This window comes from Quercus robur, chromosome 6 (genome assembly GCF_932294415.1).
Source record: "Quercus robur chromosome 6, dhQueRobu3.1, whole genome shotgun sequence".
Classification (NCBI taxonomy): Eukaryota; Viridiplantae; Streptophyta; class Magnoliopsida; order Fagales; family Fagaceae; genus Quercus; species Quercus robur.
Genome location: NC_065539.1, coordinates 23,103,762 through 23,118,918, shown reverse-complemented (window position 1 = coordinate 23,118,918; position 15,157 = coordinate 23,103,762). Strand labels below are relative to the sequence as shown.

Sequence of the window (15,157 nt, the reverse complement as noted above, 5' to 3'; positions counted from 1 at the left end):
CTTATTCCTTGAAGTATTAAACACATCCTAGATCTACCAAATTACAAGTAAAGTGCGTTTTGTCAAAAGATTAATCAATTACATAAAATAGTGACATATGTTCCTAACATTGAATCACATATGTCCTAACAACTTCCTTAACGTGGATAACCTCACAGGATAATCTTGCCGTATAAATTATCCACTTTGAGGGAACGGGCCTAAATGGCTTGTGCCCAAACGAGTTCTTTATCTTCAACGAAGGGTAGGCTTTTATAGGGAGAGAAGGGATTGATCTATTGGTGCATGCCTGCCATTCTACACTCCTTATTTCTTTTCTTTCTCTTTTCTCTTTTTTTTTTGTTACTTTGATTCTTTCCCACTCCTTTCTTTCTTTTTCTCAATGCTTGCTCATGTGGTATTATGGTGATGGTAGTGCAATGATTCTCCTCTAGAGGTTGTTATGGTTATGGTTTTGTTACTGTCCGCAACAAGGACCCTTTATATACTGTCTGCGGTGATTGTTTTTCACCATTTTAGCCTTTAACCACTTTTGTTTGGTTTAGGGTGTTCCTCTCGACCACCCACTGGTTTGTCAGTTGTCCAACTACCACCACTTATCTGTGCTAGCTGTGCCACTCCCCATTACCAAACAAAGAAGGCTATTTTGTTTGCTTGCTCACTGTAACATTCTCTCTTACTATCCCTCATGGTATGCACCTATGGTTCCAACTTATCTTTCCTTCTTTTGGGTGGTATGTCATCCCAGCAGGACATTACCCCCAAAAGAATATGAGCAAGAACTCCAAGATATGCTTTCTCTTCTCCCCACCACCAGACCATACCCTCCCTTACCTCTGGCCTATGACCCACCACTCCTGTATTGGCTGGGTATATGTTGGTAGTGTTTGGGCCTTACGTGTGCTCCACTTCCTGTGTACGTTGAAAGCTTGTCTGCTGCTCATGCGTTTGCCATGGTCTGAAGGCTCATTTGTGCATTTTACCGCTTATCCTTGACCTCTTATGGAGTGAACTGTTTTCTGATCTTTCATTCTTTATTGGCTTGCTCCTTTCAAGGGCTGGGCCTTTCTTGATCTTGGGTTTTTCCCTTTTAGCCCATTCTTTGCTCCTTCTATAGTCTTGTTGTCATTCCTACCATACCACTTTGTCATTCTTGCTGTGGTGTTGTTTGACCTGTGCTTGTTGGGTCTCTTTGAGCCTGCTGCCTATTCTTCTCTTAATGAATCAATGTGGTCATTGGATTTATATTCATGCTACTTTGAGCTTTCTTAACCCATTACATTGCTCGTGGGCTTCTTTGTCCCATTTCTTTCTTCTTGAGCATCCTTGGCTCATTTACTTTCCTTGGGCATCCTTAGCCCATTTTCTAACTCTGTATTCCCATGGGCTTTTACTAACTCTTTTGGGCTTCCCTAACCCAATTATCTTGTTCTTCATCCTTGGGGCTCATGGGTTTTCCACTAATCCCTTTTCTTGCTTCATTACCTTGGGCTTACTGTGGCTCATTCTCACTTTTCTACATCTCATAATACCCATGGGTTTACTACTTCTCTCTCTAGGCTACTTTAGGCCCATTTGCTTTCCTCAATGCTCATTTATTTACTTTATGGGCCTATAATCCATTGTTTATGTCATTCGGGCTTAATGGTTTTTTTCTATTAATCCACTAACTGTACTCTGCCCATATTGATGGGCTTCTTCTTGCTATTGGGCTTCCAAAACGAGCATCAACAGAGTATATAATATAGAAAGGAACTAATTGAAATACATGATAATGACATCTGAGGACCCGTTTGGATTGAGGGAGAAGGAGGGGGAGTAGAGGAGAGTATAATAGAGTTGGTTGAAAATAGACTAATTTTAGACCCAATTTACTCTACTCTATTCCCCTCACTTCTCCTCAATCCAAACAGACTATTAAAGTTATCATATATGATGAAACTAACTATTCATGCGAGAAAGAATAATATATATCTATGATACTCCTAAAGCATTATATAATTTTCCTAAAAACCATAAGTACATATTATATTTATTCTTTAGGCTTTAATTCAGCATTACAAACACATATAGCTCAAAAAATAAAAAAAGAAAGAAGACGAAAAAACGTTACAATTTTACAAACATAGAAACAATCTTGATAAAAACCTATGGGAACTTGACCAACTTTGCGTTGCCAAGAACCCCCTAAAAAAACATAAACTAAACTAAACTATAAGACTTGGGCAATAAGTTACACAAATAGAGGTGGTGGATTTTTAGAGGCCACTTCTTCCTTTAGTTCTGAACTTTCTTTGTCTCCTTCTTCAACTGTTAAACTACTCCCACCATTTACTTTCTGTTCTCTACTTTTCCCCCACAAAACACTGTATAGCCCTCCAACCAACAAGAGGCCACCTAGAAGGCTACAAAAACAAGAAGATAACGTATATAACTATGGAAACTGAAAGTAATAATAAAATGAATAGTGTCATTCACTGTTAATAGAAATTATTAAATAAGTATTAAATGTTGGAGATATTATATATATATATATATATATATATATTTTTTTAAGTAATATGTTGGAGATTTTATAAATTTTACTATTGAAATATATAAAAAATTAATATAGATTTTAAAAAATAATTAAAATATCTATTTATTATATTGTTGAAGAGATATCAAGTTATCAACCACTATTTCTAACCATTTTTATTCAAAACTCAAAAATGAAATTTGCTTTTTTAACTCTCAATCTCAGCAATTGAAAGCAATTGCACACAGCAGGACATTGCACCTGATCTTAATTTGCCCACTTAGACATCAATTTTTGTGACAAGGATTTGGTTTATGTAAAGAATTGATTACCTTCCCAAGCTAATGATCTCGCCTAAGAGAATTGCGGAAGAGAACATTGTCATGATCAGAGCCAATGGTGTAGACATGGCAAGGAAAACTGGTCCTTTCTTCTCAATAACCCATGCTTGCAAGTAGTATGTCAAGCCAGTCACCACAATTCCCTGCCAGAAAATAAATTCAACTAGTTTTGTTAGCTTTATTATGTATAAATTAGTGAAATGATTTGAAATTAATTACAATTAATTCAGTTAATTTATCTGATATGAAAGTATATATAGAAAGTTTTATAGAGCTAATGGTTGTTTGAAATCGCAGAATAACTATGTTATTATTCCGCGCATCCGTTTCGTTTTCCTTAATCTCTTTGGTCTCAAAATAGGGAAATGATTGAAAAAAGTAGTAGTGGAGATTTACACAGTAAGCTACGGCTAGGAGTCTGACATTCCAACCCAGCTTCCATTGATAAGGGTCTCTTTCAAAAGCAATGGCAATGGCAAATGACTGAATGGAGCTCAAAAAACACTGAAGAGTAGTGAAGAGAAGCTTTGGAGGGTAGCTCTTCATAACTGGTGCCTGCATCCCAGAAAAAAAGAATAAGTCTACTACTTGGGGGGTGTGTGTGTGTATAGAAATTTATATATCTACGCAATCACACACTGTCAATGCTAGGAGTCTTCCACAACTTAAACATCTTTCATGTATGACATATATTACCCATCGAGATCATGTGAATCGGTTACATGAAAAACATTGCTCTTGCTTCACGATAAAATTCTAACTAGGCAAATTTACACCTCAAACAAGAAGCAAAGAATTTACATACCTGCAAAACAAGCCATAGACCCCAAAAGGTGCTGGAAATAAGGAAGAGGAAGCAGCCCTTTATCCACGCTTTGTTCGACGGAAGATGAACAAGGTGATCTTCAAGTTTAGGGTGACCGAAGAGGTGATGTTGGCCCAAGAATTTCAAATGGGGTCCCTTGTAAAAAGCAAGGGTCGCTGCACCGGCTATGCAGAATAGTATACCTGCAAGCTTTGCAACCCCCGCAATTGTCCTCAACTCCAACACCTCCATCCTATATCATAGCTTTCCACATTAAATGAATTATCTATATATTTGAAATGGACTCCTATATACTAATCAAAGAACATAAGCTCTGCATTAAATGATTCTTCTGTGTATTTAAAGTGGACTTCTACTACATACTAAGCAAACAACATAAGCTTGCCTTGGACTTGGAGTAACTAACTTGACTAATAAAATAGCTAATGAATCAGATTTAAATTCTTATTGTGGATAAGAAATAAGATTCTCATTGTTACTAATATGAAAAGCATCCTCCAATATACTATGTTGTCTTACTTAGTATAAATTGGGGGTGTCAATAGCAAATTGTATTGGAAAAATAGAGAGTATGCGTTGTGTAACAGAAAACAATGTAATCTTTTGTAATTGAGCAATGTGTGTTGTAGAATTGTGAATGACAATTTTTCAAGTGATCTTTGAGTATCTAAGTATCTTACGTCAAGAGATCTTGGTTTCTTTGAACTTTAATTGTGGGAAATTATAAAGGTTGGGAGATATTTTTTGTATACTCGTGTGTTTAATTCCTCTAAACTGTGAATTCCAGTTAGCTCAACTAGTAAAGTTTTTGATGGTTGAATAAGAGATTTGAGATTTAATCTCCATATACACCAAAAACCGATTGGTGTTTTGGTCTGATGATAGAGCTATTATCAAGAGCGAACGCCATAGGTTGAAACTCTCTTACTTAATCACTTTCTTTTTTTCTCTCAAAAAAAAAAAAAAAAAATCCTCTTAACTAGTTCACAAATATATATATATATATATATATATATTCCTCTAAAGTATTTTGGAGTTTCTGTGTGTGTATTAATGGTGTTAGTTAAGATAAGTGGATAACTTAGCGCATCACATGCATAAAAATTAGGGTGTAAATTTTGCCATTTGACAGTTGGCAAGTGAAAGAATATATTGGTACCCTACCAAGGAGGATGGCGGGGCTTAAATTGTTAAAGAGTATATTAACCTTTGTTTTAATTATCATTTCAAAAATGACAACCATTTCAGCGTGTTTTTCATTTTTATGATAATTCAATTGTTAATAGAGGGATTTGAATATAGGACATCTTCCTTAGAAATACTAAAGAAATGTCAATTAAGCAACAAGGTTGTTAGCATTATACACTAAATCTGGCTTTATTTTTGCTGTTTTTACCATCTAAAGTTCCTTCTACATGCATCAAGCAGCCGGCCTCTTCTGTTCGTTAAATGTGTTCATCCAAAAACAAAATTGAAATGCAAAAGCCATGTTCGACTATGATCAGCGGAAGTGGACAGAGATTTGTGACAAGTTGATTTATGTCATATTGTATTTGTATAGGGTGGTTTTCTCGCCCATTTGCGCTCCAAGCATTCATCTTATTAATTGATATAATACAAGGAGGAATATAGACAAAAATGGGGTTGGTCGAGACATCACACCTAATTTTGGTTGCAATGTAAAAAATAAGCTCCATTATAATCCAAGAAGATATGCATCAAATTCATTTTTTTTTTTTTTTAAAAAAAAAATAGAAGATACACATCACAAAATAAAATCATAGAATAACATATGGCCTTGCTTCTCTGTTGTGGCATATACGAACTTTCTATCTATGTCTTATTAGATATGATACGCCTGTAAATAGAAGATCTTTGCTATAAATATAAATTTTGTCGCTCTTGCAATTTTGTGGAGGTGCCCTTAACGTTTTAGAATTTTGCTAGTTTGGACAGAGACTGCCTAATTTGGGTTGCAATTCCAAAGTTCAATTATGTGGGGGTATTCATCTCACTAGATATTCCAAAAATTCAAGGGACCCACACATGATGTTTTTCTTGTGTGCCACAATGAGCAATTAATCCAAGTGGGGTTAAGAGAAATGATAAAATTTAGGTACAGTACTTTAAGTGCAGTATCTTAGGTTCGTCTCTTAAGATTTAGTCATGTGACTACTTAACTAAAAAATACATTTCCATCTCATGAGAAAAAATTCATATGGCAGAATCTTAAATGGTGAATCTAAGGAACAACCTCTAGTACTGTACTTAGGTCTTGCTCTAAGAGAAATGTAGCTTCCTCACCTATTAAATGCATGCTCTAAAAGTTAGTAGAAAGACAGGAGGAAGAATTAGGTAAATAGTTAGTATTGTTTTAGAGATTTCTTCTTGTCTTTTATTTTGTCTTATATTATAAGACAATTTTGATTTATATAATTAGGGAGGAGCTTATGTACAATGCATAAGTTACATTGAACAAATTAGGATGTAAATATATGTTTAATTTTGGACACATATCTGTATCTCAACATATCTAATACACATATATATATACTGGATACAAGCCGTGTCCATACAACTGTACCCATTTTTGTAAGAGAACAATGAAGTAATAATACTTCTACTTCGGATATCATTCTTTTTTGTCTTTTATTTCTTCTTTTTGTTTTCTTTTTTTGTATATATCTCATTCATATGTCAAGCATTATACATAAAGAAACATTTTTCTATTATGTCTTGAATTTCTTAAGTTTAGTTAAAATGAAGTGTTATATTCACAATATTTTCACGACAAATTCTAGATAATAAATTTTTATTGGCTCTAATTTAATAATAAAAGTAGGATTCAACAATGGAACACCAGTTGTTAGCCAGAGCTTGACATTTTACCGCGATCTAAACGTGCATGGCTAATGATGTCATTGTTATACCTGGATTACAAAAATTCGTAGCCTTTTAGGTGAACTAGAAACTTTAATACCCAGGAAATATCAGAGAAATCTCAAACTTTTCATTGTAAATTAAGTATAAAGATGTTTCAAGGGTTGAATACCCTAAATATCTTTTCTGATGATAATCATATCATCAACATAAATAAGGAGAGGAATTTGAAAAATTAAACAAGGAATCTCTCTAAATAACAAACACGATTCAAAGTTTGTCAGAACTTCTCAAACCAAGCATGTGGTGCTTGTTTAAGACTGCAAAAGGCAAGGCAAAGTTTACAAACTTGATTGAGCTTATGAGAGTATCCTAGGGGACGATGCATGTAAACTTCCTCCTAAGTATTACCATTAAAAAATGCAATTTTTTACATCTATTTGATAAAGAGACCATTTTTTAGAAGATGCGATAAGGATGAGAGCCCAAACAAAACTCATTCTTGATATAGATGCAAATATTTCTTCATAGTCAACTCTTTAGTCTTTACTATATAACCTTTGGCTACTAATCGAGCTTCATAACACTCTACAAATCTAATTAGACGATAAATTATACCTATCTATTCCCCTTTTTCATTTGGGAAATTCATTATGTTTGGAGCCTTGATTGTACTATCCACATATATACTTTATAAATTGACATATAAATGAGATATATACAAGTTGGTTAGATTATTATGTCATTTCTCTAAGAATTGAGAAGACACAAGAAAATTCCATCAAACATCAAGAGACAACTCAACCAATTGTCACCATGAGATTTTTACGGACACTTTCAAGGCATATCTAACTCAACCAATCAATGCAAAACTAGTTTGTAACTTGTACGAGTGGAATGTTAGAATAACAAAACCACCCACGAAAACTTTACCTATACGAGTGTCGCAATGGAGCTGTATAAGAATTTGAGATTATGCTTTGGAGCATTCATGAAACCAAGATTAAACTTAGGGTTGAAGCATGCCAGCTTAAAAAAGTTAATGTCAATATCTAGACCTTTATGCGTGAGTAATAATTCTTAATAATTCAAATTTAAGATCACTATTGACTCTAGAGTAGAGGTTACTGTTTTACTAAATAAGATTCATGAGCGGAGATTTGAACCCTAAAACACTATGTCAATTAATCCACAAGGCTCTTGGCTATTTTCATAATGACTATAAAATTTATTATGAAATATAATATAGCCCATTAAGACAAATAATTGTTACGAAATATCTTGTAAATTGTTGTCCATTATTTTGTGATTAAGTTTTCATGTAACTCACAAATATTTTAACTCTAGATAAAGGAACCATGCCAACCGTGAAGAATATATAGATTAGAATTATTGAGATACATGTAGAGTGGGCATTGTTATGTTGTGAGAAAATATATGTTTCTTTGGTGGAGCTTTTGCTTTATAGAGTGGGCATTGTTATGTTGTGGGAAGATGTGTTTGACTGTTGTACTTGTATCATTGGAGAGATAAGCTAGTGAAACCGCTGCATCGTTTAGATGTATGTTGAATATTCTCACATGTTAGTGAGAAAATACGCCTTTAAGAAGAGTAAGATATTTGTACACCAACCAAGCCACATATCAGTAATAGCTATAAGTAATTTTATTATTATGCACATCATGTGTTTATTTTTAAAATTCATATGATCGTGAGTTTCTTACTTTATTATGAATCGTTGAATTATTTTATTATATTTTTAAAACTGTCCATCCAAATCCAACACTTTCCATTTCCATGAAGAAATCTTTTCCCTCTAGCTAATACGGTTTGTAGCCGTATCATCTTGTGCCTTCCCACAAAGTACCCTTAGAACAAAAACAAAAACAGAACAAAACTTCCATACATTTAGAACTACTACACAGACTTCAGAGCTAGCTTATACTCCAAACTTGTAATATATTTGTACGTTTATGAGATTTGTCAGCCCACATACCGTGTTATATATATTTTTTGTTTTATAATTTAATGGTTACAAGAACGAAGGTGAGAAGAATCAAATTTTGATTGTTTTCATGAGAAGCAGTAGATGATACCACTAAACTACAAGTTGCCATATTATAGTTTTGGAGAAAAAGAAACATGAATTATAAAATAAGTTACAATAGAACGCTACCTGAGTAATACTGCCAAGAAAAAAGTTATGACTGGAAGGCAGTTTGTAATTGCTGCAGCCAATGTTGCTGATGTATAAACAATAGCTATGCCATAGATATCCAGGCTTAAAACGATCCTGAAATTGGAAAAAATAGAACAAGACCACGCATGAAAGCTTTTCTTTAAGGTTTTAGTCATGGTTATCCACCAATATGTGGTTATGTAATAATGGTTTTCATTCTTAGTAGGTGACTGCAAAATAATGAAAAGCAAAATTTTGAAGCAAAATGAAATAAATTAAATTAAATAGGACATACCCAAATAGAGAAAGAAGAAAGATCTTGCAGAAGGTCACCAATGATAGGGGCAGCGCCTTTTTCCTAGAGCCCAATATAAAATAACCAAGATTCATTCACCATTTTCATCACCAAATAAACTTAGGGAGAAAAGCAAAAAAAAGGGTAATATTATTGTTGTTATTAATACCGTTCAAAGAATACGGCGAGAGGAGCTAAGAAAATAGTTGCTGCAGCTTGTCTATAAAAAACAAACACGAAATTGTTCATACCACCATCTAATGCAGCCTTGGACAGCAAGAACATGCCACAATATATTGCTTGTATAAGAATCACAATCAAAAAAGGCTTTTTTTCCTTCATTTTTGGCGAAGTGAACCCTAAAACCTAGCTAGAGTCACACTTGTTCAAGTAGTAGTAAGGTAAAAACTAGCTAAATGGCTTATATATATAAATAATTTAAAATCAACATTATTAGTGGACAATATTCAAGGGAACGCTCAATGAAAAGAACATGTCTCCTATATTATGACGTGTGTATTGTGTGGTGAAGATACCAAGTTGCTTTAATACTAAGGGGCCACCAAAAGGTGTTAGTGGTGTAACTATTCACCACTCATGCAGAAGTTCCAAAAGTTAGTTGTCCCTTAAGATCAACATGGGTATTTTCTCTTGTAAGGCTTTGGATCCTCTACATTGATATTCTTTCCCACTGTTGTCCATTTTGTCCAAATTTCCAGACAAGTATACAAAAGACAAATGGGGCATCATGTAAATGAGTACGTACCTAGCTACCTCCTATATATCAAACCAAAAATTGTATACGATATAGCTGTTAAAACAAGAGAATTTTTTTTTATGAGGAAATCTTTTAATTAAGCATACCATTTCTAAATTAAATTAACTCATTCTTTGACACATCTTTTAAAGATTTTTCTCAAGATTCAAATCATAATATCGAGATGGTAATTTTTTTTTTTTTTTTTGAGAAAATATCGAGATGGTATTTGATTAGCTAGCTTCTTAAACCCTCACTTTCCGATAATTAGGAGGTCAATGAAAGTATAAGTAAAGAAAAATTAAAAAAAAACAGTCATTTTTTCTCAACAAAAAAGAGGGGGAGGGAATAGAAGAAAAGAAATAGTAAAAAACAGCCAATTTCTGGAATATGCTTGTTTGGTGCTTTTACTTTCCTTTTGCGTCAAAGATAGTATTCCATTACACTGCATGGTTGCACCTTGGGCCCTACTAGAGAAAAGCCCCCAAAATGGGAGCAATAAGTGAATTTTTTTTTAAATGTGAGTTGTATTATTTTTCCTCCACTTGTAAGAATGTCAAAAAAAAAAAAAAAAAAAAAAATTTGAGTGATGCTAAAAATATTATAAATTTTATTACATGAATTTTACAAATTGTTTGTCATTGACCACAAAAAATAATTCAAATACTTATTTATTATCTTGTTAGATTGCCACAAGATCGCATTAATTTTTCATATCAGTTTGTAAATTTTTTGTAATAAATTTTGTAAGGACATGATTTGTAACGACCCAAAACGATACTGGGTTCGCACGTAAAAAGGCCCAAACAATATCATTTATAGAGCGTGGGTTTGAAAGGCTAAGCCTTGGTCATCAGACGGTGGCTTTTTCGTGGTGTTCATACATAATTAAATCGTGTTCGCCCTAGGAGTCGTTCTCCTGGAGGCGGGCTAGGAGGCTCTGGTTTTTGGCCATTTTTCCCAGCCACTTCCTCTTGATGCTTACTTTTCCTTTTATACTAGCCTGTATCCATTATCCAACGTCCACGTGTGGGTTTGATTTTCCAGGACGGATACTTGTCCCATCAGCCCATACCTAGAGTGGTTGGGGGTGGTTGTAAAAGCTGAAGAGTATGGCTCTGTCAGGTGCAGAGTTGAAAGTTCAAAAACGTGTATAAAAACACTTTTGAACGTTTAGACCCCCAAAAAATTAACTTAACCAACACAAGCAATATGTCAAACAACTAGTGTGCGGAAACTTAACACATGCTATACTATGAAATTGGTTATAAACTATCTAAGCCATAACAAAATAAAACCACAGCAGATAATGTAAAGGCAGAGATAGAGAGGAAGGAAGATGCAAACACACTGACAACACGCGATGTGTTATCGAAGAGGAAACCGAAGTCCTCGGCAAAAAACCTCTCCGCCGCCCTCCAAGCGGTAATCAATCCACTAGAAAATACAGTTGGGATACAAGGACAGCAATAGACCCTCCAAGCCTAATCTACCCAGTGCACCTAAGCCCTCCAAGCTTCTTGCTCCAACGAGGTTGCGCCGAACCTTTTTCTTTTCTAGCTTCCCGGATTCCGCTACTAGACCGTAGCATCAACCAATGAAGATTGGCTCCTTCCTAACTGCTTCCCAGAACTCCAAACGACTGTCTCACAGAGATGATGATGGTGAGAACCAGGTTTGGTATAATGCCTCTCAAGGATTTGACAATAGAGAGGAAGAGAGTAAGGGAATTTGAAGAGATTCTAAGGTATAGATTGTGGATGAAACAATCTGGTTTTTCTTTAGGGTTTCTCTCTCAAAATTCTCTCTGGAAGCCCTCTTTCAATCGTGGGTTAAAGGGGTATTTATACTGGAGTAGAGAGGAATGTGAAACGTCAGGTTTTGGCAAAACAGGGGTGGCTCGCGGCTTGACCTCGCGGCTTGACCAAGTCGCGAGATCCAGTCGCGAGTTAACCGTATGGCCAGTTGTCCTGTTTTGTCCTGTAGTGCTCCAGCTAGCATGACTGTTCATCTTCCAGCATGCTTGGCACGTGTGCAGCTTCTGACGGCTTGCAGCCGCGAGTCCACCCGCGAGTCCCAGCCGCGACACTCTATTTTCTTGCACACTCTTGAGCAATCTTCACTCTATCTCACTCACTACCCTTACAACAAACCCACCTAAATACATGGTTACTAAATGCTGAATTACAAGCAAATTTGGCACGGAATAAAGCCAATTAGATGGTTGAATAAATTCAACCTTACAATCTCCCCCTTTGGCTATTCCGTGACAAAACCCTAAAACAGACTCTAGACTTAACATGTGAGTTGGGAACAGTTGAACAAAAACTCACTCACACCTAACTCTAGAAGCTGTGAAGCACTTGAATCATATGAACATAATACTCCTGAAACACAACAATACACTATGATCATTGTAAGCAGAAAATTATAAATGCATATGAAACAGGCAGAATGTGATCAAGCAAAGATGGAGTAAGATACAAACCATGGCTTGATCAACCAAGTGAACACCACAAGGTAGTGATCACAGTGCTCATTCTCACTTGGAATGAACACAAAGACATACAAGTTAACAAGCACAAGGCAAGACACTTGTATGCTCAACACTCAACCAATGCATAGCACACAAGGCATATGCATCTAGGAACAATCCTACAAGGGCACAAGAGTGACAGTACAAAAACCAAAATGCAAAACATTTAGATTAAAGTACTGATTTCAACATAGCATAAAGGCTGCACTTAAGCAAGGTACATACCATAAAGCCTACAAACTATGCATAAAACATTAACCCTAAAAGCTTACAAAAGCATATGGGTACAAAACAGTAACTTCCTGAATAAACATCATCAACATATATTAAAGTTTAAACCAAGAGTATAAGATAAGAGTTAGGAACAGCTATACACCAAAACACAGTGTATCAAAACCATAGAAACACTAAAATACCCAAATCATAAACATATATAAACACATTACTCCCCCTCAACTAATTACTCCCCCTTAAGAGCTGCTTTTCTGCTTCTCAATCATCAATGAACTTCTCCCCCTTTTTGACAGGAATGGCCAAAGGGTCACTGGTCATGCTGAGTTGTGAAGCTGTCAAGTTTGGCAGCCAAGACATCAATCTGGTCTTGCATGGCTCTCATCCTGTCAGAGTGCTCAGTTTGGACTGCCCTGATCCCATCAAGCCTTTCCAGAATGATCTGGAAAGCATCTGGAGGTGTGTCTGCAGAAGTTGAAGCTCTGTGTCTTTTGCCACTCCTCCTAGGTGTTGAGGTTGATGCAAGCCCTGCTGCCTCTGCTTCAGTCTCCATTGGGACAGCCTCTCCTTCATCACCTTCATCTTCTTCTCCTGGAAGCCTAACACTTATCCTTTTGCAGGTAAGCTTGTTGATTGCAGAGGGTGTGGACATGGGACTGATGTCTTGAGGGATTGGAACACCCTTACTTCTAAAAATCCTCATTAGCAAACTGGGAAAGATCAATTTAGGCCTAGAGGTTGTTCTAGTCTCATCCACAATGATGTCATAAATGTGGGAACTTATGTCTATGAAGTTCTTTTCTTTGAGATCCATCAGAAAGACTGCTCTAGCACAATTGATTGTAGTCAATTTCTTAATGGGATAGAGATTAAACATCATAATTATTGTAAGGCACCTCATGTCCACTGAAAAGGCAGTGGTATTCAAACATTTCCCTTCTCTCTGCCCACCTATCTTTTGTTGAACTGTTTCAATAGAAACACTCCTATCCTTGTAATTGATAAATTCTTCATCATCTAATCCTTCAAGCCCTAATGCATCATCTATGACATGAGCATCCAAGACAAATTCTTTACCCCTCACCCAGCAACTCAATTCATTATCCTTTATCACAGCATTTGAGTAAAATTCCCTAATTAAGGGTTCACACACAACAGGGAATCCACTCAGAAGTTTTTCCCATCCTCTTCCTTCAAAATAGCTGGGAATAAAAGTTTACCTTAAGTCCTCCAAATCTACGAATCTCTCTTGAATGATTCCTGCATTCAAGAAGTTATCCTTGTATCTCTCAAAGTGGTGAACTGACCTAAACAGTTTAGAATCCATCTTTAATCTTTTGTCAGCCTTCTTTGCAGTAGATTTCTTCTTCTAAGGTGAGGGAGCCATCTGTGAACAATCAGAAAAGGCCACAACAACATAGAGCAATATATGTGCATAACCAGTCAGTACCATGTAATTAACAAAGAGATATCAACCATACAAATGAACTTTAAAAACTTAAACAACAAGCTACTTAGTTCAAACACATGGATAAACCAAGTCTAGGATAGGAAACACATGAGCAACATGGTGAAACTATCCTAAAGGTAGATAAATGACATTGAGACAGATAATGGAAAAATGATATGACACACAAACAGTATATTGAGCCTAACAGAAGCTTCCCACAGATTAACACACTAAAACATGCAAATTTAGCACGGTAAAGCTCACAACCTTAAAATGAACCAATAGAAACAACTCAACAGCTCAAAGTTCAGATTGAAATAAAAAAAAACTTAGCTAAGCAAAAGATGAAGAGCAATAAGAATATGACTATCATCAACACAAACTATAGCAACAGCATCTACAAGCAAAGCCAGAACAAGGAGCAGAAACCGAAACAAAAACCCATTTTAAAAAACACAACCATATGCGAAAAATCAAAGAGAAAAACACAAAATCAAGTAGAAAAGAGTGTAAAACTGAAAACCCATACCTGTAACTTGACGATTTTAAGCTACAAGAATGCAACAATGGAGATTGGAAATGGGAGCACGGAGCGTTTGGGAGGGAGAAAGTTTAGAGAGAAGATGAACAGTCACAAAAGTTCGAGGGAAAAACTGAAAAAGTTTAAAAACTGCTCCTGTTTCTGCAAAACACGCGATTTTCGATACTTGATTAAGTCGCCACACAGTCGCCAGCTCAAGCCGCCAAAGCACTCAAGAAAAAAATTTGGAAAATTTTTCTAAGTGTTTTTCGCGACTGGAAGATCTACCCGCGAGTGAGTCGCAAGCTGAGCCGCGAAAATCTCTGAGTGAACCTCGCGACTGGACCTTCCACTCGCGAACAAGTCGCCAAAAATGACCAGCGAAGATGCGACTGAGGCTCGCGACTTGACATACCCGCGACTGAGCCGCCAAAACAGGGCAATACTGTATTTTTGAAATTTTCAGATTTTTCAAACAAAATACTTTCCAAAAACACCTAAAACACTCAAAAATCTTTTTGTGCTTGAATTAACAAAGATTGAGCATGTGAAAACATATTTTATCAAGTACAATCACACAAATGAATATGGCATTTATTGAACATAAACTTGTGTGTTGTGTGT

At 35.7% G+C, this 15,157-nt stretch overlaps 1 protein-coding gene across 1 annotated transcript; it reads right to left on the bottom strand.

The window, feature by feature from the left end:
* Positions 1 to 2,001: 2,001 nt before the first annotated feature.
* On the bottom strand, positions 2,002 to 9,448 carry LOC126733305 (WAT1-related protein At5g64700-like). Its single transcript, XM_050436542.1, has 7 exons — positions 9,209 to 9,448; positions 9,040 to 9,102; positions 8,742 to 8,858; positions 3,665 to 3,917; positions 3,256 to 3,414; positions 2,851 to 3,002; positions 2,002 to 2,405 (listed from the first exon to the last, which is right to left on the bottom strand). The coding sequence occupies exons 1-7, from the start codon at positions 9,379 to 9,381 to the stop codon at positions 2,234 to 2,236; spliced, it is 1,089 nt and encodes a 362-aa protein (XP_050292499.1). The 5' UTR covers positions 9,382 to 9,448; the 3' UTR covers positions 2,002 to 2,233.
* Positions 9,449 to 15,157: the final 5,709 nt, after the last annotated feature.

Coding starts and splice junctions, on each gene's coding strand:
- LOC126733305 (XM_050436542.1), bottom strand. CDS start 9,381: ATGAAGGAAAAAAAGCCTTTTTTGATTGTGATTCTTATACAAGCAATA. Junction 8,859..9,039: donor TTTCTTCTTTCTCTATTTGG/GTATGTCCTATT, acceptor TTCCAATTTCAG/GATCGTTTTAAGCCTGGATA. Junction 3,918..8,741: donor TTCTTGGCAGTATTACTCAG/GTAGCGTTCTAT, acceptor GCTATGATATAG/GATGGAGGTGTTGGAGTTGA.